This window comes from Capricornis sumatraensis, chromosome 3 (assembly GCF_032405125.1).
Source record: "Capricornis sumatraensis isolate serow.1 chromosome 3, serow.2, whole genome shotgun sequence".
NCBI lineage: Eukaryota > Metazoa > Chordata > Mammalia > Artiodactyla > Bovidae > Capricornis > Capricornis sumatraensis.
In genome coordinates this window covers 28,990,366-29,016,569 of record NC_091071.1, presented here as the reverse complement: position 1 = coordinate 29,016,569, position 26,204 = coordinate 28,990,366, and the positions used below count along the sequence as shown (strand labels likewise).

Sequence of the window (26,204 nt, the reverse complement as noted above, 5' to 3'; positions counted from 1 at the left end):
GATGATAACCAATTAAGCAGATGATTTTACTTTGGAAGTGCCTTTTATTTGTGGTATATTTCCACTTTCCCACTGTGTCCTTTATTTCCACTTTTTAACCAAGTGAGATTTCTTTAAATGCACATAGGTACATATAATATCTTTCTGTATGTCTGCCACAGGCTAATGTTGTCCCTGCCATTCTGTACCAGGTTCCCTGCCTTGACATCCCGTTGTCATAGCAGGAGAAGCATACTTTAAATTTATTCCAACTTTTGACAAAAAGGAGAGGGGAATTTGTGTGAAGGTATGATCAGTTTAAAGAAACATGCCCCATTTTTAGCAGCCTGTTTCCATGGAAACAGAAGCAGCAGCCAGCCACAGAGTTATCAAAGTGCCTGTAAATTTCCAAGGCTGAGTGTTGAAAACATTGTCTTCCTGACCTCATGCTGCAGATTAATGCGGGAAACCTACAATGCGTCAGCCTGGACTGCTTGCATGTTTAGTTTTTACTTCCATCTTTGCTCTTTCATTTCTAATAGAGAGTAAAGGCTGCATTCTTGACTGTGACCTCCCTACCAGCAAGGGGTAGTAGTTTAGAATTCCACAGTTTGTACCACCTGCCTCTTCTCCCACACCCCTCACCCTCAGTGGACTTTGTAAGGGTGCAGTAGACTTTCTGGATGAAAGGCTGTATTTCTATCCGAGGCAGTCTAAGGCTAACTTTCTTTTTTATTTGTTTGTTTGTTTTGGCCGTACTAGGTCTTCATTGCTGTGCGTGGGCTTTCTTTAGTTGCATTCGAGCACAGGCTGCTCTGTAGTTGCGATGTGCAGGCTTCTCATTGCAGGGGCTTCTCTTCTTGCAGAGCATGGGCTCCAGGGAGCACAGGCTTCAGTAGCTGCAGCACACTGGTTCAGTATTCAGGGCTCGTTCTCTGGAGCACAGGCTCAGTAGTTGTGGCACAGGGCTTAGTTGCTCTGAGGCATGTGGGATCTTCCTGGTCCAGGGATCAAACCCATGTCCTCTTCATTGGCAGGCAGATTCTTAACACTGGACCACCAGAGAAATCCTAAGGTTAACTTTCAAACACTTACTTGCACGTTTTTGTTTTTTTTGTTTTTAATTAACAATGTTGTCTCTCCTTTTTCTAAATAGAAAATAACATAATATAAAAATTCCTGCTCAAAATGCTGTTTGTACTTGGTAGTATCAGAGGTTTAGATTTATGTGTATACTGTCACTCTAATTTTGCTTCAGACAGGAGGTGGTGGTTGGAGTTTGCTTAATCAGTGCAGATAGCATGACTCTTACAAGACAAACCACCATTTTATTTCTAGCCTCTTTGTATTCCTTTATTTTAAACAACTTGAAGAACTTTATTTTATAATTGGCAAATTAGACCCATGAAAATACAACAAAAGGTCTGTAATCTTTGGTTGCTTCTTTTTACCATCTATGAGAGTACTTAAGTGCTTTTTGTTGTTACTGTTCAGCTGCTAAGTCGTGTCTGACTCTTACAACTGCAGCATGCCAGGCTTCCCTGTCCTTCACTATCTCTCTTGAGTTTGAGTCAGTGATGCCATGCAACCATCTTATCCTCTGTCACCCCCTTCTCCTCTTGCCCTCAGTCTTTCCCAGCATCAGGGTCTCTTCAAGTGGCCAAAGTATTGGAGCTTCAGGTGGCCAAAGTATTGGAGCTTCAGCTTCAGTACCAGGACGTCCAGTGAATATTCAAAGCTGCTTTCCTTTAGGATTGACTTTTACACTTCTCTAATACAAGCTGAATTTACTGTCTATCAGTTTTCCATGCTCTTCTTTACTCCTTTGCCCTTAGCCTTCTCCTTTTCAGTCTTCTTTTACCTTCAAAACAATATAATTAGATTTAAATATAATTAGATGTCACAAACATCAATCCCAAAATGTCTGAAGCCTCAAATTCATACAACTAAGCAAGACAAGTATTAGTTCTGTCCCATGATAATCACTTGCCACATACAAAATCCTCTTGGTTTTTATTCTTAAATTTGGCTAGAATTCTCTTTGCTTAGAAAATAGTAACTCAGTTATATGCTGTAAGTATACCGTGCAACATTAAGTAAAACACATTTATTTATTGAAGTTTCTATATGGCGAGCATTGTAAAAGGTGCTATAGATATAAGGACAAAGTCTAGAAGGAGGATTAGAGGCCCCACCCAGAACAACAAAACCTAGCATTTGGTATGGCAGGGAATGCAGTGTAATATATAGTTGTTATTGTAGTCATCAAATCATTAGAAGACAAAGTCCCCATTGGTGGTTAATGGAATTATGACGGTGAGCGGGGCTAGCCAGCCATGGGTGGGAATTAGGAAATTTGATTATTGAGAAATTGGTTTCTTAAGGTCTACTGTTCTGCCAACTGTTCCATTTTTTCTGTTGAGATAAAATTTACTTAACATAAACATAACTATTTTAAAGTGAATGATTTCAGGGGCATTTAACGTATTCACAGGTTTGTGCGAGTACACCTCTATCTAGTTCCAAAATGTTTTCATTAGTCCAAGGGAACACCTTGTGGTCATGAAGCAGTTACTCCCCGCCAGTTTCAGGCAGCCACCAGAGTAGCTGTCTCTTTGTATTTACCAGTTCTGGATATTTCACATCTATGGAGAAGGCAATTGCAACCCACTCCAGTACTCTTGCCTGGAAAATCCCATGGACGGAGGAGCCTAGTAGGCTGCAGTCCATGGGGTTGCTAAGAGTTGGACATGACTGAGCGACTTCAGTTTTCACTTTCATGCATTGGAGAAGGAAATGGCAACCCACTCCAGTGTTCTTGCCTGGAGAATCCCAGGGACAGGGGAGCCTGGTGGGCTGTTGTCTATGGGGTCACACAGAGTCAGACACGACTGAAGTGACTTAGCAGCAGCAGCAGCAGCATGAAATCATACAATATTCAACCTATTGCCATCTGGCTTCTTTTACTTAGTGTAATATTTTTCAAATTCATCCATGTTGTCACACATACAGTGCTTCACTTCTTTTATAGCTGAATAATATTCCACTGTATGGATAGACTAGAATTTGCTCGTCCGTTCATGTGTTGATGACATCAGGACTGTACCCACCTTTTGGCTGTTGTGACTAGTCCTGCTATGAACATGAATGTGTGTGTTTGAGAACCTGTTTTCAGTTCACCTAGAAGTGGAATTGCTGGACTGCAGCTGTTCTTAACTTAAAAATTTTATGTGATGAGCTTGAGAAAGAACTGCCAAATGTTCTAATTTTGTATCTTGTGGTCTTTTTCTCTGATAAAAAATGATATAGTTCAGAACCATTGAGTGACTTGCTTGTTTTTGGACTGACTTTTCTCCCCTAAGCTGTTACATTATGAGTTGGAGCATTTTTGGGAAAAATAAACATGTTTTTCTTTTCCAACTTGTTCTTCACAGTCTGCAATGAGTATTTCAGACCTTCTTCACTGGCCTCAAACTGACTTTTCCTTCATATGCATCTCACTTTGAACAGATGATCTTTCCTCCTCCTCCTCTGAGAAATTAAAAGCCATCATTCGAAACTTTGCTGGACATGCCAGCCCAAATCTGTAAGCCCACCTGCAGCCACACGCAGTTCTCTGTGCCTTTCTTGTTTCCTCTGAATCCCACCCCACTTCAGGAACCCTACTGCCTCTTACTCTCTCTTTTATTCTCATTCATATTCATTCATTTCCGCTCTCTCCCTCCCCAACCCCACCCCCTTCCCCTCTTGCTCTTTATCACTTATAAACCTGTTCAGGTATGTTCCAACCTTAAGTTCCACACCCCTCAAGCCTTCACTTCTCTCCTACCTTGCTGCGCAAATCTTGAAAGCATTTCTTCCATTACTGTCATTCTCACAGTCACCCCTCCTTCCTCCCTGACCTCTTTGAGTCCCATTTCCATTCATCACTCCACAGACCAGCTCCTCCATGTTCTGCAACAGCAGCATTGGGCCCAGTTGGTCATGAGTCCCTTCTGGAAACACTTTTACACACACTCTCCAGGCTCCTCCTCTTCCTTGGGCATCTTCTGCTTGTTTCCTTTTTTGGACTTTCACCCCCATCTGACCTATAAAAGTGGGCTTCAAGTTGCATTTCCTAGCAGCTTGCTTCTTGCTTCCTGTTTCTATATTCTCTACCTTGGCAAACTCCCATGGCTTCAACTACTACATAAGTGACAACTTCCAAATTTTAGTCTCCTGCCAAGACCTACCTTCGAAATCTGGAACCGTGGAACCAATTGTCACTTTGCCATCTCCACTTCTAATTCAGGCATATCCAAGACTGAGCTCCCTAAATGGCCGTCATGTGTTTTTTATCTCAGTTAATGATCTATCCAGGTTCTTAAGCCAGAATCCCAGGCACCATCTTTATCTTTTCTCCTTCAAACACAACATCCAGTCCTTTACCACATAGTGTTGATTTTGTTCTGTATATGTATCAAATCTCTCCATTACGTCTCTCAGCTGTGTTGGAGTTAAAGAAAAAAGAATGAGAAGCCTTATGCTTACTAGGTTTCTATCCTGGAATATGAGAAAAATTCTACCAAATTTATAAATCAATATCTGGTTGACAAGAGAGAACTTAACCAGTTCTTCTGACACCCACTATAAATATCTCTGCATTCAGTCAAAAACCAGCCCCATCCCCCTCACTGATTCTTTTGATTGCTCTTGTTCCCTTACTGTTCATTAGTTATATCAAATTTTACTGTTACTTTGGCATGATATTGTTGGTAGTTGTGGCTAAGAGTAAGTGATCTTTGTTTCTGAATTTAAAAATTCCTTTACGGCCTGATGTATATTGTGGGGAAGGGATGAACAGAAAGGTCCTCTTTTATCTTGTAAATGGAGAAATAGATTGGTGCAACCATTTGGATTGCAAAGAGACTCTATCAAAATTTCAGATGTGTGTATTTGTATTTAAATGTTTATACACAAGCACAAACGTATGCCACAAAATGAAGAAAATCATTGCAGCACTGTTAATAACAGCAGGAAATCTGGGAACTTAAGAGTGTACGATTGATACATCTATATGTTAGCTATAGCCAGTAAGAAGAATGACCTAGAGTCCATGTTTGTTTTTTTTTTAAGTAAATAATCAAACTATGTTCAAGCTGGTTTTAGAAAAGGCAGAGGAACCAGAGATCAAATTGCCAACATCCGCTGGATCATGGAAAAAGCAAGAGAGTTCCAGAAAAACATCTATTTCTGCTTTATTGACTATGCCAAAGCCTTTGACTGTGTGGATCACAATAAACTGTGGAAAATTCTGAAAGAGATGGGAATACCAGACCACCTGACCTGCCTCTTGAGAAATCTGTATGCAGGTCAGGAAACAACAGTTAGAACTGGACATGGAACAACAGACTGGTTCCAAATAGGAAAAGGAGTACATCGAGGCTGTATATTGTCACCCTGCTTATTTAACTTCTATGCAGAGCACATCATGAGAAACGCTGGACTGGAAGAAACACAGGCTGGAATCAAGATTGCCGGGAGAAATATCAATAACCTCAGATATGCAGATGACACCACTCTTATGGCAGAAGGTGAAGAGGAGCCAAAAAGCCTCCTGATGAAAGTGAAAGAGGAGAGTGAAAAAGTTGGCTTAAAACTCAACATTCAGAAAATGAAGATCATGGCATCTGGTCCTATCACTTCATGGGAAATAGATGGGGAAACAGTAGAAACAGTGTCAGACTTTATTTTTTGGGGCTCCAAAATCACAGCAGATGGTGATTGCAGCCATGAAATTAAAAGACGCTTACTCCTTGGAAGAAAAGTTATGACCAACCTAGATAGCATATTCAAAGCAGAGAGATTACTTTGCCGACTAAGGTCCGTCTAGTCAAGGCTATGGTTTTTCCAGTGGTCATGTATGGATGTGAGAGTTGGACTGTGAAGAAGGCTGAGCACCGAAGAATTGATGTGTTTGAACTGTGGTGTTGGAGAAGACTCTTGAGAGTCCCTTGGACTGCAAGGAGATCCAACCAGTCCATTCTGCAGGAGATCAACCCTGGGATTTCTTTGGAAGGAATGATGCTAAAGCTGAAGCTCCAGTACTTTGGCCCCCTCATGCGAAGAGTTGACTCATTGGAAAAGACTCTGATGCTAGAAGAGATTGGGGGCAGGAGGAGAAAGGGACAACCCAGTATGAGATGGCTGGATGGCATCACGGACTCAATGGACTGGAGTCTGAGTGAACTCCAGGAGATGGTGATGGACAGGGAGGCCTGGCGTGCTGCAATTCATGGGGTCGCAAAGAGTTGGACACGACTGAGCGACTGAACTGAACTGAACTGAATCAAACTATGTGAATGGCATGATCCCATCCCATGTATTTCCTTTGCATAGTCTATATTTAACATTGCCAGAATATTCACAAAACAGTCTCTAGAACCATAGAAATTTAACAGTGGTTACCTTTGTGGAGGAGGACTGGAGGTCTCTGGTAGGATGGACTGGCTTTCACTTTTTTTTTTTAATTGAAGTATGGTTGACTTACAATATTGTGTTAGTTTCAGGTATATGGCAAAATAAGTCATATCTTTAGATTATTTTCCATTAAAAGTTATTACAAGACATTGAATGTAGTTGCCTGTGCTATACAGTAAATCTTTATTGCTTATGTGTTTCTTATAGTAGTTTGTATCTGTTAATCTTATATATACACCACATTTTCTTAAATCAGTCATCTTGATTGTCACTTGGGTTGTTTCCATGTCTTGGCTGTTGTAAATAGTAAGCACTGGAGTCCATGGATCTTTTTGAAATAGTGTTTTCATTTTTTCTGGATACATACGCAGGACTGGGATTGCTGGATTATATGGTAACTCTGTTTTTGGCTTTTTAAGAAACCTCTGGAATACTGTTTTCCATAGCAACTGCACCAATTTACATTCTAACAAACAGTGTACAAGTGTTGCCTTCTCTCTATACCTTCTCCAACATTTATTATTTGTAAACTTTTTGGTGATGGCCATTCTGATCAGTGTGAGGCCATTGTGGTTTTGATTTTCATTTTTCTAATAACTAGCAGTATTGAACCTCTTTTTCATGTACCTCTTGGCCATCTGTATATCTTCTCTGAAGAAATGTCTATTTCGGTCTCCTGCCCATTTTCTGATTGGGGTGTTTGGTTTTTTTTTTCTTTTTATATTCAGCTACAGTATGATCTGTTTGTAAATTTTGGGTATTGTCAGTAGTGTCATTTGCAAATACTTTCTGCCAGTGCAGTAGATTGGGTTTTCATTTTGTTTATGATTTCCTTTGCTGTGAAAAAGCTTTTGCTTCTTTTGCCTACAGAGACTGATCTGAGAAGATATCTTTTACTTTTTTTAATGCCCTTTTTTATGTGCATGTTTCATTTTTATTTTAATAGAAATATTCTTACAAACATGAGTTTTTAAATAGAGAAATTATTGGTATATATATTGATACATTTCTGAATCCCAGGCTTAGAAGGAAAGCATTCAAGATGTGACTGCTTACTCTGTGACTACAAAATACCCATTCACAGTAAAGCACTAAAAATATGGGAATCTTTACAGAATTAACCTCATGGACTGTAGCCCGCCAGCCTCCTCTGTCCATGGGATTTCCCAGGCAAGAATTGAGGTGGGTTGCCATTTCCTCCTCCAGGGTCTTATTTAGAGGCCAGTTAACCCCTCCTGTATCTAAGTTCAAAAGATAATATGAAGATGTAGTTTTTCTAAATTGTTTTGTTATTCTAGGACCAGGCACCTAAATACATTTAACAATGCATAATACATTTTTGCCAAAGTCCAACTACTTCATTCTCTTAACTGCTCAAACATCTTAAAAAATAGTTAAAAAAAAACTGGAACCAGGGTCTGTTTTTTTACCTAATATTATCTTCAGAGTCAATACTAGAGTATTCTTTAGTTTCCCTTCTTTGCTTTTGCCATTGATTTACCCAGCCTTCATTTGACTGGCTCAGGGTTTGCCTGTGTTTTTTCTCCCCTCATAATTCGGCAGTTTATTCTGTCCTGTGTCTTGTGATTAAATAACATACATCAGATCTTCTCTCTGCCTTGTAGACAAACACTCATCTTCCACTACACCCATTCATCCCACCCTCCTTCATGCCCCATAACTGAAACTAGCTGTTTGTAAAGAATTTCTAAGACCATGGCTGCCTGCTATACTGCTTCCCAGAAAGTGTCATTTCTGCCTTGTTTTTGTAATATACAGTCCTCAGATGCCCCCTTGCAAGTCCCCTGGGCAAAAACTGTGCTTTGTTTTGGCTCATTCAACTCATGCTAAACTGCTGTATGTTGTTTAAAATGCTGCTAATAAGAGTTTTTTTCTTTAGAGTGAAAAGGCACTTTAATTATGTCATATTATGGAAACATTTCAAACATTCTATTTATAGAAACAGAATAGACATAATCATCTTGGCTCAGAAAGCAGCTAAACATTTGAAGGGGGTATAAATATTATATGAAAGACATTATTCTAAGGGTTTTTTCTGTTTTTGTTTTTAAATATTGGAAACTAATCTTAAAGTCTTGTTCTAGAAGTGCTTTAATCCATTTAAGATTCAGGAGAAAGGAACTAAAAGATGATACTTGTTACTATCTGAGCTACTTCTGATGGTGAAGAAGAATGACATTTCCTCTTTGCTTTCATTTTTCAGAATGGTGGTTAAAATAAAGTTTTTACTTTTCTTGTATATAAAAAAGAGCAAGTTCACAACATTTATGTTGGGACTTCCATGGTGGTCCAGTGGTTGAGAATCCACCTTTCAACGCAGGGAATGCGGGTTTAATCCCTGGCCAGAGAACTAAGATCCCGTGTGCTATTAGGCAATAAAGCCCACCAGCCGCAACAAAGACCCAGCACAGCTAAAATAAACAAACAAAAACCACATATATTGACACGGTATTGTTTTTTGTCTGTTGTAACAAGGAATAACACCAAGAATTTTCAAAATTATATGCATTTTTCTCTTTGTTGAAAGGTAGTAGGAAACCATGAATGTGAACCCTAAGAGGTAATAACTCACATCATCTTAGAAAAATTCAAAAATTAATTAGAAGAATTTTCTCTAAATGCAGCAGATGTAAAGTAGTCTATATTCATGTTTTCACACATCTCCTATAATTTCAGAGATGATGATTTGCAAAAGTCTCCTTACTTTACGGCCATGCCTTATATGGACCACATAAGGATATTCCTCCTTTTAGGAATTAAGGAAATAACTGGAAATAAGGAATAAACTTTATACACAAAAAAAATCCACCATAGCATTAGTTATAGGAGTTGCAAAAATTGGAAACAACCTATGTGATCAATAATAAGGATATATTTAATAAAGTATGCATGTCCACCCTCATTCCAAGATGCCACTTGCCTAAAAATCTGTATCGTGTTTGACACATTTGTCTCCCTAGTATGATGCTTTGTTTGTCTGTTTGTTTTAAACCAAACAAGGGGGCTGTTGATGTTTTCTTTACCCTTTCTGTTTTACTCCTTTCTTTGAAGACTCCCTCAGGAGGAAGGAAAAATACTGCTGCTGGGGACTCTCCAACAGACATGGACCACCATGTTCCAGAAGTGTCAGCCTTTGAACTAGAGATTGTTCTGACCCTTTTCTCTTCTCAGTATTCTTTTCTTGGGATTCTGCCTCTTGAATATGACCACCTTGATTTCAGACAAGCATTAACTTCGGCATTCACGAAAGAATGTCAGAGTATGCAAACATTCGGGTGCTTTCAGATCCACAGGTCATCTCTCTGGTTATTTTTGTTCCTAGTGAGGTACAGTGGGAACATACTATTCTCAATAAACTGTAAGTTATCAGGGAAAAGATCTTCATGTTAGAGCATAATTGATTCAGAGAATCACAAAACATTCTAATATGAGAACCATGTGCATATAATTTTTGACTCATTAATTTTTTCTTTGCTGTGTGTAATAGAATCTTATCTCAATTACTTCAGTTCTAAATGAGATGTCAGTGAAGTTTTGTGGTCCTACGGCCCCCAAAAGAAGTAAAGATAAAAATTTTTTTTGGTATTGAGTAAAGAATGACATTTATATTTAGCAATGAATATGAAAATATATTTAAAAGCCATTTTACAGTCAGATCTCTTTTTGAAGTATATCTAAGAGTGGGGGCTCTGCTCTGCAGTTCAGCACAAGCAAAAAGCAAGGCTGTGACGTGAGCGCCGCAGGTCCCACAGATCAGGCCTTGGGGTTAACTGGAAGTCGGAACCATTATGGGCATTGCATTTGAGCCTGGTCCAAACAAGCTCATCACACACTTGCTTAAAAAAAAAAAAAGTCTTCCTTCCCTACCATTTAAGAAATACACGCAGGTAATTTTTTTCTTTTTTTGCATATTTACACCCCTAAAGCGTGCCCTTAATAATCCTAACCTTGGTTTTCATCCATGGTCTGAAATAAAAATTAAACATGGAAACTTGAAATTGAATGTAGGGTAAACCAAGGAAAATGTTTTTCATAGTTACTTCATTTGTTACTCTTTTTTGAAATCAGTTCACTTTCCAGATAGAAACATAGAGATGCTATGAAAAGAATCTGCCTGAGAAATCTCAGGGATATATATATATATATATATATATATATATATATATATATATATATATATATAAAATTAAATTTGGCCAACAGGATTTCCCCATTTTGTGATATGTACCTTGTTTTCTACACGTTTCGTGATTCATTTACTCTTTTAATTAAAATGATTACATATCAGTTGATTTATGGCTTTCTTAGAACTTCTAGAATGAGATACACTGTTATGTTTGTACACAAATTATTAAACTTTAAGGTCTCAATTCAGAAATTTTCCCTTGGGTCATTAATAGTATCTCATAAGTCTAATTTTTATTATGAAGTTGGCCTTCTTTAAAGCTATTTAAGATTTATTCCAGATGGAGTAAGTTCCTCCAGATACATTAATCTTTCCTTAAAATACATTTTTGCTATTAACTTATTTTTAAAAAAACTAAGGAATCTTACTAACAAGACAATGTGTAAGCCAACTATTTTTGTTTATTTGCTAAGTATAATGTGATTTTATTTATTAAAAATAATACTAGCTTTAATCATTAACTTAAAATTATTAACTGACTAAGCAAAAAATATGCTGAAAGAACTTCAGAGTTCACCCAACAGGCAGAAATCACAAACGGGGTTGTTTTTTTTTTTCTGACAGGTTGAATGGTGCCAGGTAGTATCCCTATTCAATTATGAAATAGAAGATTAAGCTTAATTATACCTCCTCTGGACCCTACAGTTGCATGTAAACTCCAATGGTGATTATTTCCTTTTTACAGTGCTCCAGCTGAGGCTGCAACAAAGGAGGACGAGAGAGCAACTAGTGGACCAGGGCATCATGCCACGTAAGACTGACACATCCTTGTCATTTCTAATGTGATGTAACAATATGGGCATGTATAAGAAGAGGCTGCATCACACTCTACTTTCAGTGTTATCCATTTAATCCATATACAATTATTCAATGAATTTACAAGGAAAAACCAGGCATCAGCATTGCTGACGGAATCATTTAAAGTACATTCTGGATACCAGATGCAACTTAAAAGATGGACTTGGATTTTATATTATCAAAAAGCACCTTTAAATTTCTGTAATTAGGCAAATACCAGTTCTTCAAATTCCAGCCAGAGTTTTAAAATAACTGAAATAATTACTCTAGATCTAAGTGAATTCAAAGATACTTGCAAAAGTAGCATAATAAATTAATTCAAAACCTTATTTATTTAATTCAAATTAATTATCTTTGCTAGATGATGATCTGTATAATTATGCATCTCAATTACAGGATGAATGAACATTCTATTTATAATTAATAAAATCTTCCTTGCGCCAGTAAAGATATTTTCCCAAATAGCTTTAAGCTTCATCCCTTCATTTTTGAGTTGATTAATTTTAGAATATTTGTCCAAGGTGATTCTTTCCCTTTAATCACGAAACACAGCACCACCCATCAACAGAAAATTGGATTCAAGATGTACTGAGCAGGGCCTTGCCCATCAGAACAAGACTCAGTTGCCCCCTCAGTCAGTCTCTCCCATCAGGAAGCTTCCATAAGCCTCTTATCCTTATCCATCAGAGGGCAGACAGAATGAAAACCACAATCACAGAAAACTAATCAAACTGATCACATGGACCATAGCCTTGTCTAACTCCATGAAACTATGAGCCATGATGTGTAGGACGACCCAAGATGGGTGGGTCATGGTGGAGAGGTCTGATGGAATGTGGTCCACTGGAGAAGAGAATGGCAAACCACTTCAGTATTCTTGCCTTGAGAACTCCATGAACAGTATGAAAAGGCAAAAAGATAGGATACTGAAAGAGGAACTCCCCAGGTCGGTAGGTGCCCAATATGTTACTGGAGAACAGTGGAGAAATAACTCCAGAAAGAATGAAGAGACAGAGCCAAAGCAAAAACTTCACCCAGTTGTGGATGTGACTGGTGATGGAAGTAAAGTATGTTGCTGTAAAGAGTAATATTGTATAGGAACCTGGAATGTTAGGTCCATGAATCAGAGTAAATTGGAAGTGATCAAACAGGAGATGGTAAGACTGAACACTGACATTTTAGGAATCAGTGAACTAAAATGGACTAGAATGGGTGAATTTAACTCAGATGACCATTATATCTACTACTGTGGCCAAGAATCCCTTAGAAGAAATGGAGTGGCCCTTATAGTCAACAGGAGTCCAAAATGCAGTACTTGGATGCAATCTCAAAAATGACACAATGATCTCTGTTCATTTCCAAGGCAAACCATTCAGTATCACAGTAATCCAAGTCTATGCCCCTATCAGTAATGCTGAAAAAGCTGAAGTTGAACGGTTCTATGAAGACCTACAAGACCTTCTAGAACTAACACCCAAAAAAAGATGTCCTTTTCATTATAGGGGATTGGAATGCAAAAGTAGGAAGTCTGGAGATACCTGGGGTAACAGGCAAATTTGGCCTTGGAGTACAAAATGAAGCAAGGCAGAGACTAACAGAGTTTTGCCTAGAGAACGCACTGGTCAAAGCAAACACCCCTCTTCCAACAACACAAGAGAGGACTCTACACATGGATATCGCCAAATGGTCAGTACCGAAATCAGATTGATTATATTCTTTGTAGCCAAAGATGGAGAAGCTCTATACAGTCAGCAAAAACAAGACTGGAAACTGACTGCGGCAGAAATCATGAACTTCTTATTGCCAAATTCAGGCTTAAATTGAAGAAAGTAGGGAAACCACTAGACCATTCAGGTATGACCTAAATCAAATCCCTTATGATTATACAGTGGAAGTGACAAAACAGAGTCAAGGGATTAGATCTGATAGAGTACCTGAAGAACTGTGGACAAAGGTTCGTGGTATTGTACAGGAGGCAGTGATCAAGACCATCCCCAAGAAAAAGAAATGCAAAAAGGCAAAATGGTTGTCTGAGGAGGCCTTACAAATAGCTGAGAAAAGAAGAGAAGCGAAAGGCAAAGGAGAAAAGGAAAGTTATACCCATTTGAATGCAGAGTTCCAAAGAATAGCAAGGAGAGATAAGAAAGCCTTCCTTAGTGATAAATGCAGAGAAATAGAGGAAAATAACAGAATGGGAAAGATTAGAGGTCTTTTCAAGAAAATTAGAGATACCAAGGGAACATTTCATGCAAAGATGGGAACAGCAAAGGACAGAAATGATATGGACCTACCAGAAGCAGATGATATTAAGAAGAGGTGGCAAGAAGATAACCATGATCACAGTGCTGTTGTGATCACTCACCTAGAGCCAGACATTCTGGAATGCAAAATCAAGTTGGCCTTAAGAAGCATCACTACAAACAAAGCTGGTGGAGGTGATAGAATTCCAGTTGAGCTATTTCAAATCCTAAAAGATGTGCTGTGAAAGTGTTGCACTCAATAGGCCAACAAATTTGGAAAACTTTGGAAAAATTTGGAAAAAGGTCAGTTTTCATTCCAGTCCCAAAGAAAGGCAATGCCAAAGAATGTTCAAATTACTGCACAATTGCACTCATCTCACATGCTAGCAAAGTAATGCTCAAAATTCTCCAAGCCAGGCTTCAACAGTATGTGAACTATGAGCTTCCAGATGTTCAGACTGGATTTAGAAAAGCCAGAGGAACCAGAGATCAAATTGTCAACATCAGTTGGATCATCAAAAAAGGAAGAAAGTTCCAGAAAAACATCTACTTCTGCTTTATTGATTACACCAAAGCCTTTGACTGTGCAGATCACAACAAACTGTGGAAAATTCTTAAAGAGATGAGAATACTAGACTGTCTTACCTGCCTCCTGAGAAATCTGTATACAGGTCAAGAAACAACAGTTAGAACTGGATATGGAACAACAGACTGGTTCCAAATCAGGAAAGGAGTACGTCACGGCTGTATATTGTCACCCTGCTTATTTAACTTATATGCAGAATACATCATGCAAAATGCTGGGCTGGAGGAAGCACAAGCTAGAATCAAAGATTGCTGGGAGAAATATCAATAACCTCAGATATGCAGATGATACCACCCTTATGGCAGACAGCAAAGAACTAAAGAGCCTGTTGATGAAAGTGAAAGAGGAGAGTGAAAAAGTTGGCTTAAAACTCAACATTCAGAAAACAAAGATCATGGTATCCAGTCCCATCACTTGATGGCAAATAGATGGGGAAACAATGGAAACAGTGACAGACTTTATTTTCTTGGGCTCCAAAAATACTGCAGATGGTGACTGTAGCCATGCAATTACAAGTCACTTGCTCCTTGGAAGAAAAGCTGTGCCAAACCTAGACAGCATATACAAAAGCAGAGACAGTACTTTGCCAACAAAGGTCTGTCTAGTCAAAGCTATGGTTTATCCAGTAGTCATGTATGGATGTGAGAGTTGGACTATAAAGAAAGCTGAGCACCAAAGAATTCATGCTTTTGAACTGTGGTGTTGAAGAAGACTCTTGAAAATCCCTTGGACTGCAAGGATATCCAACCAGTCAATCCTAAAAGAAATCAGTCCTGAATATTCATTGCAAGGACTGATTCTGAAGCTGAAACTCTAATCCTTTGGCCACCTGATGAGAAGAGTTGACTCACTGGAAAAGACCCTGATGCTGGGAAAGATTGAAGGCAGGAGGAGAAGGGGATGACAGAGGATGAGATGGCTGGATGGCATCACCTTCTCTATGGACATGAGTTTGAGTAAGCTCTGGGAGTTGGTGATGTACAGGGAACCCTGGCATGCTGCAGTCCATGGGGTTGCAGAGTTGGACATGACTGAGCGACTGAAATTAACTGACATAATCACCGAATTTGGAGGTGATTTTATATTTTAGTGAAGAGCGGTTGTTTTGTGTAGGCTGTTAGGATTATTTGGGGGCCTTAGTCTAAAAATTGATTTTCTCTAAGAAGTAATTCATTTGGCTCAAAAAACTAGAAAGAAATTACAGAATGCACTTATGCTCTCCAGTCTTCACAATCATTGCTGTTGGCTTTTTCTAGTTTGTGATAAGGGTTACATAGATTTTTCTGTGTGATAAGATGTCTTTCCCAGTGAAAACTTTTTATTCTAAAGTGAAAATGAAAGTCGTTCAGTCATGTCTGACTCTGTGACCCCATGGACTATACAGTCCACAGAATTCTCCAGGCCAGAATACTGAAGTGGGTAGCCATTCCCTTCTCCAGGGGTCTTCCTAACCCAGGGATTGAGCCCAGGTCTCCCGCATTGCCAACATACTCTTTACCGTGTCAGCCACCAGAGAATCCCAAGAATACTGGAGTGGGTAGCCTGTCCCTTCTCCAGTGGATCTTCTTGACCCAAGAATCTAACCAGGGTCTCCTTTTTTTCTGAACTACTATTAATTATCTACATATTTTAAATCTTGTGTTTTGGTAAAACCAGGTATCAGAAACTGGTTTGATAGGGACTTCCCTGGTGGTCCAGTGGTTAAGAATCTGCCTGCCAGTGCATGGGACATGAGTTTGATCCTTGGTCCAGGAACATCTCACAAGCTGTGTGGCAACTGAGTTTGTGCTCTAGAGCCCTTGAGCCGCAACAAGAGAAGCCACAGCAATGAGAAACCTGAGCACTGCAACGAAGAGTAGCCCCCACTCACTGCAACTAGAGAAAGCCCATATGCAGCAATGAAGACTCAGCACAGCCAAAGTAATTTTTTTTTTTTTAAGGCAGAGGATTCATGTTGATGTATGGCAGAAACCATCACAATGTTGTAAAGTAATTATCCTCCAATTAAAATAAATGAATTAGAAAAGCCAAAAAAACAAAAAGCCAGAGGTTATAAAAGAATATTTTAAAGAAACTGGTTTGATAATCTGCCAGATTTTCTCACCACTACATACCTGATATGAGCCAGTCAAACAGGATCAAAGTATGGTGCTTTAAACATCACTGCCAAGCCAGCCACAGTCTGCTTTTAGGAGCTGGTCCCTAGCCAAATCTCTCTGGGCTGGACTTCTGTGATCCTTTGCTGTGCATTAAGTACCAGAGTTGAATGTTACCAAGAACTGATTGCTCAATTCTAAGAGGTGACAGCCCAGGTAAGCCTAGTCCTGTATCCCATCCCCGTCCCCTGACAACCCACAGTGATGACTGCAGGGTGTGGTCAGACAGTGATGGATATAAACACTAATGATTTTTCAAAGGTTATGATTATTGATAGAAATACTGTAGTAGGTAATACTTTTAATAAGTACTGCCTCAGTCTCTGGGACTCTGGAATATTTAATGTACTAGCAGTTAACAGATTAAGGAATCACTGTGTCTTTAGAGTGAGTTGCATTGTGGTATGGTAGGAAGAGCATGAACCTGCCAAATTCAGATTTCTAGGTTTAAATTCCACTTAGATGACCATATAGCTGTATAACTTCAAAAATTCACTGAACCTCTTTGAGCCTTTCATCTGTACTGGGGCTAATACGAACCTCACAAGGCTGTTGTGATGATCAGCAGCAATATAACTGTAAGATGGGCCACAGAGCATGGGACTAAGTGCATTGTAGGTTCTCGCTAAGGGGTAACTCCAATCTCTTAGACATGGACTGCAGAGTGTTCTTGTGTTCAAGGCTAGAGCACTCCAACGTTAAATGCCCTGAGGACCTGTGGACTTTTTCCAGTAGCTTGTATGACCATAATAGCAAAGACCTGTTAAGGAGCCATCAAACAGTTCCCTTGGTAATGGCAATCTGCCCCAACTACAGGCTGGAACTAGTCTGACCTGATAGATGTGCTGTCATTATGTTTATAACTCTGTTTTAAATGTTCACTTGTTTTATTTGTGAAACATATAATTTTAATTCTGAAATATTTAAGGTTTCAGTTTTGCAGCTGTCCTAAAGGAACTAGGAAATAAATGGAACTGTAGAGGCACACTAATAAGATTAAGAGGAAATATCACCATGATAATACTGTAGCATTTAACTGAAGTATTAACTCATCTATTTATACCACGGAAATGATTTCTTTTCCTCTCACAGCTCTGAAGAGCCCCGCGGCATTCCATGAGCAGATAAAAAGCTTGGAACGAGCCAGAGTAAGAAATTTTCATTTAAAATGTTCTGCCTCTTTCTTTTGTGTTAAAATACCTGTGGACAAGTAATAATTGTACTCCTACATATGTCAATAGAGAAAATAGAGTGTATTTTCAAGATACATGGTATATGGAGCAGTGTATCCTGGGGTCGTTTTATCTTGAAGGTTTGTAGAAAATATAGGACATTCAAATTTTGTTCTTTAAAGCTAGTAACCTAGCTTTGTACGTAAAGGAAAAATCACACTTCTTTCTTGCTTTGGGCATAACAAGTTTTTAGAATAATGATGGAACATCTCTGCCAATTGTTAGCCCTGCAGATGGATTAACCTGAGGGAGGGATTTACCCCAGATCCTTCCTTGGGTGGTTTCCCTCCCAGGTTTGTGTTAGTGGGACATTTGACCAAGACTGGGGGAATTTGACTGAAGGAGCAATGTTGCCGTATTCAGCTCTGTTTTATTCTTTGAGATGACTCCATCATAGTTACATTAAAGTGATGTTTATTATTTTTCTTTAAAGGGCCACTATTTGTTCTTTTCATTTTATAGGAAACTTCCATCATGCAATATAAGAACAAACATGTACAAATTCCTTGAGTTTTCCCAGGATGCAATAAGGATCTCTTAGAGTCATATAAACTACAAAATTCATTTTAAAGCCATATTGTTTAGAATTGAGTACAGTTCTGAATAAGAAAATATGATTAAAGACATGAATTCATCAAAGACAGTACATTGGAATTTTTAGGAAATGTGTTATCTAGGTGAATTTTTACTTGACCTGAAGTGTAGTTTTTGTTTTTTTTTTAAGATACTTACATGTTCAAATCCTCTGTTCAAAAGTCATCTTTAAAATTATGAGCCTCTGCTTTTCCAAGTTTTAAAATAAAAGTCTATAAAGTGCCTACTTTATATCAACATAGACTTCAAATCCCTGTACAATTTTGAAGGCTACAATTTAAGTCCTGTATTAGATAACAGTTTTTCACAGCCCTTAATTTCTACTCTTTTCTCTCTCTCAAAATCATGACCAAAAGCATATACAGTTTATTTAAATAGAGTTACCTTGAGGAAAAAAAATATATATATAAAACCACAATAAATCATAAACAATTTATGGTAAGACTTTCTCTTTCTCTTATCTAAAAGACCGAAAACTTTTTGAAGCACAAGATTCGGAGTCGACCAGATCGTTCTGAACTTGTCAGGATGCACATTTTAGAAGGTAAAAGTTCTGTTTCTCCTTATCTTGCAACATTTTCTCAAGAAAACAAGTGAGACGTCCACCATTTCTGTTTATTCGGATTTTAATAACTTTTTACCCCACAGGCTGACATCCTGTCAATTGGATAGCAGCATGAAGACCCCAAGCTAAAGTGTTATGTTAGATACACAGGGAAGGGCCACTTCTCCAAATAACCAGTTGATGAACTGAGTCTTCCCTGCCTACTGAGGGTGCTTATAGGTGTCTCTGCCATACTGTTCTGGAAAAACATTTTCCGTCCAGATTTCTTCACCAGTGGGTGATGTGTGCCCACTCATCATAAAGGGTATGATAGACACAAGTCTAACCCTAGATTTTAAACTACTTGGACCCTGTTGTGTCTACCTGGGGCAAGCCCATACCTAACATTTTTCTTTGTTGCTGCTTACCCACAACAATCCGCTTGATCTGACCATTATCACAAACAAACTCCCCTCAGCCCACCACATTTTCTGCATGCCTGAGCCTCATCTTTTACAAAGCTGGTAAGGACAGTTCCATTCCATCTTTGGTGAGGCATGTGGCTCAGGTTGTGGCTTTTTCTCTCTAAAGATAAAGCATTCTTGGAAGGTGGTACTTCTACCATAAAGTCCCGACATACATTTTCTTCCATTGTTTTGCTTCACTGACTTAATTTGTTGAGCAAGACAAGGAGCCTGACCTTGTGATAGCCTTGAGAGTGTGAAACCTTGAGAAGATACAGCAACTTCTCAAACATTTAGAGACAGTTATTAGGCAGGAGGAAGATTAGATTTCTTTTCTCTGGCCTAATGATAGAGTTAGAATTAGGTTGATATTACAGAGTATTCGATTTTAGCTCAGCGTAAAGGTCAGTCAGGTGTCTCCAAATAAAATCTTCAGGAAGTGACATGGTTGTCCTTACTAGAGGTGTTGGTTTGCTGGCCAGCAAGCTAAGCACCAGTCAGATTTCCCCCTTCATGGAGCTTATTACATTCTAGGGGCAGAGAGATTATACGCAGGCAAAACAAGTCAATTACAGATTGTGAAACGTGCCCTACAGGGAATAAAGACAGACTGACACCGTGTAAAGAATGTTGTAAGGCAGTTCCAAGTATCAGGCTGGTCCCTAAAACCCCAAGTAGAGTCTCTTCTAATCCAGATAATCTATGACTAGGTAACTATCTTCGTGTCTGGGATGGGAGGCAAGAAGTCTATGCCTTTCTCTACTTCAACTGGACTTAAAAAAGCTTTTCCAGAACTCCAGTGATAGGGTAGGAGCAGCCACCAGCTGTCAGGGATAAGTGAATCTTCAGAGAAGCAAGTTTGCTGGTAAGTAACTTAGTAAATGACTCCTTCTGTGCCTGAAAATATCTTGACCTGTAAGAGACATTTTTGTAGAAATGACACTGCCTGTTTCAACTTGTCATCTGACCGTAACAGGCTTTATTAACATAATTAAAACTAAGGCAAATGCATTTAACTATTAATAAAATCATATTTGCTTTTTCTAAAAACAGACTCTTCAGCATTTAAAAGCCTAATTATATATAGGAATAAGCCATAAGTGATGTCTTCAGGACATCTATTCTAAAGTTGAGATTTTTGAAGAAAGAAAGAATGTCTCATCTATAATTTTAAAAATACCTTAAAACCACCAGCAACTTATTTTGCCATCATCCCAGTTTTGATTGAATTGGATGTTTGGCAGGCAGAAGTCTAAATTATTTCCTGAAGTTTTAGCTCCATCTCATGGAGATGAAGATGCGGTTAGACCAGAATAGAAGCATACTGAAATGCCAGCCTTTACTTACTCACTTTTGGAATATCTTCTTCCCAAACATTCCTGATATCACTTGGATAGTGTCAGTGGAAGGGAGGCAAAGGCAGGAGACTGTCCTGCCTACATCTTAACAAAAGCATCTTCAGAATGATTTGCATGATCTACTTCGCCCACTTATCGTCTTCCTGTGCAGTTAGAGGGGTTTTATCTACTAAGACTGGGGCCAGAGTTGTTTTATACAGGAAAATTATAAAAATGAGATGAGGACAGGTATTATTTTAAGTTACAGAAACATGCATTTATTTACCAATATGCCGACTTAGGACTAAAAACTTCCCATGGGAGGAATCATCTGCATTTTCCATTCATGGTGGATCAAAATGTAAAGATACTTGAAAAGCAGTCTATTTAAAAATCTTAAATTTTATCATTTTTTCCCCAAATCTTTTATAATTGTTAGTTGTCCTGATGATGTGACAGTGATTTTTTTTCAATGACTTGCTTTTATCATGTCATGCCAAAGCATTTAACTCAGCTTTCCAAGAAATAATCATTTTATTTTTGAAGTTTATGATTTCCCCATAGCATTTAGTTAAGTTATGAGTGACGATGGCAGTCACAATAGTGATGTGCTGTTTTGTGGACAGCTGAGATTAATTTTTGGTAAGCACATAAGGGGAAAAGAGACGTGCTCAGCTGTGCTGAAGGGTAGTTTATTGGCCGTGGGGTCTCAGTGTGCTTTGGGCCTCAGCTAGGACATCTGACCTACAGAATGAAAAACATCAGACAATCCTGAGGTTGCTTACAGGGGGTTTCATTAAAAGACCTTCTACTGAATAATTTAAGGAACAAGCAACTCTCAACGTAATATTGAGTTAGCACCAGTAGTCAGTCAGACTAAATATTATTTAGAACAATTTAATAAAATGTTAATGAGCATTACCAGAAACACAGGAATTATGCAAAGTTATGCTGTTTATGAGTTATGATATTTAGTTTCACATCTATTATACAACTTTATGCATTTGTGGGTACATGAGTTGATGCTTCTATATGACAGTTAATTACTATGTAATTGAATGTCTCAAGGTTATTTATTCAGAAATAAATCCAAATTTTAATTATTATGAAGGACTCTGAGATGCACAGGAATATGATTTGTAGCTCTTCCCACCAACTCCTGCTGAAAAGCTTATATTCTGAGATACAGCGTCACCCCTTTGAAGAAATGACTTTCCAGTGAAGCCAAATCTAAAACTGCAAACTTCCTGAGCATGGACCGCATCTCTCTCCTCTGTTCATCCTCTGTATCCCAATACCTAATAGATGTGAATTTGACCCTCCTGTCATAAATAAGCAATAGCAGCACCTCAGTTTTGGCTTGAGTTCATATTAATTTGAGTCCAAGGACATCCACATTGTGTAGACAGTATAAAGCTTTCCAGGACTAGAAATGTAAATTGCAGATGGGAGCATTCTCAAGCAGTCGTTGTCTCTCCATAAATAAGTTTACATCAGTTTAAATTAGTTGGCCTGAAATAACATTATGGAATAGAGACAGTAATTCAAGTAATGATTAAACCTGTGTTTCCTCTTTTAGAAACATTTGCAGAGCCGTCCCTGCAGGCTACTCAGATGAAGTTGAAAAGAGCTCGACTAGCTGATGATCTGAATGAAAAGATTGCTCAGAGACCTGGTCCTATGGAGCTGGTAGAGAAAAACATCCTTCCTGTAGACTCCAGTGTTAAGGAAGCAATTATAGGCAAGACTCTAAAATTTTACTGTTTTCTGGGAGACAAAGAAACTTGGAAGTTTTAGATAAGAAAAATCTAATTTTATTTAAAGCCAGCACCAATCATGATTATTGTTTTCTGGGTGATTTAGAAATTAACATTTGTACTTATCTCCATAGTATTATTATTGTTATTATTAATACTATGTATTATAGGATTAGTACCAGTTAACAAAGATATTCCTCTAACAAAAGGTTTAAGTTACCATGACTTATAGGAACTTTGTATTTTGCATTAGTATGAGTTTAAATCTTAGGCAGTCTGTATTCAGTCATTCTATGATTCCATTCAATTCCAAAGAAATGGGCCCCAAAAGGTAAGGTGTCAGTACAGCAGCGCTGCTCCATGAGGTGGGACTTATCAACACATACCCCAGTCAGAGCCCTATTTGGCCTCATAATGTTTTTCAACAGTTGGATCCAAGCAAGCTCTGCACATTGTCTTTATCTGATATATCTCTTCAGTCAGTATCCTGCGCAGATCTTCCTCCTTTCTTTCCTTTTTATTTGCTGATGAATGAACTTATTTTGTCCTTTAGCGCTCCCACACTCTAGATTTTTCTGAATGCATTTGCATCCCTAGGTCCATTTTAAAAATTTCTTGTCTCCTGTATTCCTGTCATTAGTAGTCCGACCCAAAGGCTTGATCTGATTCAGGTTTGGTATTTTCCCCCAGGTATTCATCATAGGTAGTTGTGTATTTCTTCCATTGAGAAGTACATTACGTCCAACTTTGTTTTTAAACAGCTTTCTTTAGTCCTTATAATGAATAGTATTTCTCCTTTTTCATTTTAACCTTAGTATTCCAAGGCCAAGATCAATTAAGAATCACTTCTTTCTTTAGGCGTTGGGAAAGAGGACTATCCCCAAACTCAGGGTGATTTCTCATTTGACGAAGACAGCAGTGATGCTTTGTCTCCGGACCAGCCAGCCAGCCAGGAGTCGCAGGGGTCAGCCGCATCCCCAAGTGAGCCAAAAGTTAGTGAATCGCCATCTCCTGTGACTACAAACACTCCAGCCCAGGTATTGCTTTTCTTGTTTTTAACCCCTAAACCAAGAAAGTGCCTTGTTTTTTTATGTATCTAGGTAATGTATTTTCATCAGAAAAAAAAGTCTGAAAGTGCAGAAAAGCATAGATTTTCCCCATGTAATCCAGCTATTCACATTTTCAGTAGATTCTTACATTTTCTTTCTGTTCTATGTACACATTTTTACTTTACAGTTTTGTAACTCAATTTTTTCATGTAACTTTTTTTGAGTTACAACTCACACATCATAAAATTCACCCTTTTTTCTTTTTAACCATCTTAATCGTCTTTAAGTGTACAGGCCTGTAGTCTGTATTCACATTGTTGTGCAGCAGATCTCCAGAAGTTTTTTGTCTTACAAAACTGAAGCTAAATCCATTAAACATCAACTCCCCATCCCCCCAGACCTGGTAAGTACTTTACTTCAATCTCAATGAATTTGACTACTTTGAATATCTCATATGGCTTATATTATTTAACAGTGTCCTCAGGGTTCATTTATGTTGTAGAATGTGACAAGATCTCTCTCAGTTGTTAGGCTGCATAATATTCCATTTTATGGATATACCACATTTTGTTTATCCATTCATTAGTGAACATGGGGTTGCTTCCATCTCTTGGCTGTTGTGAATAATGATGAGTACATGAGTGTGAAAATCTCTCTTTGAGACCTTGCTTTTAGTTCTTTTGGGCATATACCCAGAAGTGGGATTGTTGGATCATGTGGTAGTTCTATTTTTAATTTTTAAGGAACCCCCATACTGGCTGCAGCATTTCACACTCCCACCACCAGTGGAAGAGGAAATGGCAACCCACTCCAGTATTCTTGCCTGGAGAATCCCATGTGTCACAGAGGAACCTGGCTACAGTCCATAGTGTTGCACAGAATCGGCCACAACTGAGAGGCTAAACAACCACCAGCGCACACGTGTTCGTATTTCTCCACATCCTCACCAACACTTGTTAATTTCTGTTTTTTTGATAGTAGCTATTTCAGTGGAATGAAGTGATCTCACTGTGTTTGTTTTTATTGAAGAATAGTTAATTTACAATTTTGTGTTAGTTTCAAGTGGACAGCAAAATGGTTGTTATATATGTATATATATATTTTTTCAGATTCTTTTCCATTATAGTATTACAAGATATTGAGTATATTCACTGTTTTCTTTTTTTCAATTGGAGTATAGTTGGTTTACACTGCTGTGATTCAGCCATACGTACACATAGATCCCCTCTCCACAGAGCACCAAGCAGAGTTCCCTGGGCAGTAGGTTCTCATTAGTTATCTGTTTTATGCACAGTAGTGTACATATGTCAGTCCCAACCTCCAAGTTCATCCCAACCCCCCACCCCCCTCGGTATCTATACATTCGTCTCTGTTTCTACTTTGCAAATCATCTCTACCATTTTTTCTTGATTCTATGCATATGTGTTAATATAAGATACTTGTTTTTCTGGCTTCACTCTTTATGACAGCCTCTAGATTCATCCATGTCTCTGCAAATGGCACAATTTCGTTCCTTTTTATGGCTGACTAATAAATAAGGCTTCCCTGGTGGCTCAGATGGTAAAGCATCTGCCTGCAATTCAGGAGACCCAGGTTCGATTCCTGGGTTGGGAAGACCCTCTGGAGAAGGAAATGGCAATCCACTCCAGCCCTGTTGCCTGGAAAATCCCACGGACGGAGGAGCCTGATAGGCTACAGTCCATGAGGTCGCAAAGAGTCGGACACGACTGAGCGACTTTTTATGGCTGACTAATGTCCGTTGTATATATGTACCACATCTTTATCCATTTCTCTGCTGATGGACATTTAGGGACTTCCATGTCCTGGCTATTGTAAATACTGCTGCAGTGAACACTGGGGTGCATATAGCTTTTTGAATTATGGTTTTCTCTGGGTATATGCCCAGGAGTGGTACTGCTGGGTCATATGATAGTTCTATTTTTAGTTTTTTAAGGAACCTCCATACTGTTCTCCATATTGGCTGCATCAGTAACAGTGTAGGAGGGTTCTCTTTCTCCACATCCTCTTCAGCATTTATCATTTGTAAATTTTTTTGACAGTGGCCATTCTGACTCGTGTGAGGCAATAGCCTCACTCTAGTTTTGATTTGCTTTTCTCCCATCATTAGTGATGTTGAGTCTCTTTTAATGTATTTGTTGGCCATCTGTATGTCATCTTTGGAGAAATGTCTATTTAGGTCTTCTGCCCATTGATTGTGATGTCTCACTGTGGTTTTGATTTGCATTTCTCTAACCCACTCCAGTACTCTTGCCTGGAAACTCCCATGGACGGAGGAGCCTGGTGGGCTGCAGTCCATGGGGTCACTGAGGGTTGGACATGACTGAGCAACTTCACTTTCACTTTTCACTTTCATGCATTGGAGAAAGAAATGGCAACCCACTCCAGTGTTCTTGGCTAGAGAATCCCAGGGATGGGGGAGCCTGATGGGCTGCCACCTCTGGGGTCGCACCGAGTCGGACACGACTGAAGCGACTTAGCAGCAGCAGCAGCAGCAGCTATTAGTGATGTTGAGCATCTTTTCATATGCCTTTGCTCATTTGTATATCATCTTTGGAGAAATCCCTTTTCAAATCCTTTGTTCTCTTTAAAATCAGGTTGCTTTTCTGTTGTTGAGTTGTAGGAGTTCTTTATATGTTCTCAATATTAACCCCTTATCAGATATATGATTTGCAAATACTTTCTCCCGTCTTTTCACGCTGTTGACAGTAACCTTTAATGAACAGACGTTTATAAGTTTGATCTAGTCCTCTTTGTGTATTTTTGGTTATGTGACCTGTGTCT

The 26,204-nt window shown here is 38.7% G+C and overlaps 1 protein-coding gene across 2 annotated transcripts in view; it reads left to right on the top strand.

Annotated features, from left to right (window-relative positions):
- The window catches only part of MRTFB (myocardin related transcription factor B), a 209,789-nt gene that overhangs the window by 149,501 nt on the left and 34,084 nt on the right, over positions 1–26,204 (top strand). For both annotated transcript variants that reach the window (XM_068967980.1, XM_068967981.1), the window contains 5 exons: positions 11,331–11,396; positions 17,518–17,573; positions 18,720–18,795; positions 22,176–22,337; positions 23,212–23,390. In XM_068967980.1, coding sequence (XP_068824081.1) covers positions 11,331–11,396; positions 17,518–17,573; positions 18,720–18,795; positions 22,176–22,337; positions 23,212–23,390 — 539 coding nt within the window. The remainder of the gene's footprint in view (positions 1–11,330; positions 11,397–17,517; positions 17,574–18,719; positions 18,796–22,175; positions 22,338–23,211; positions 23,391–26,204) is intronic.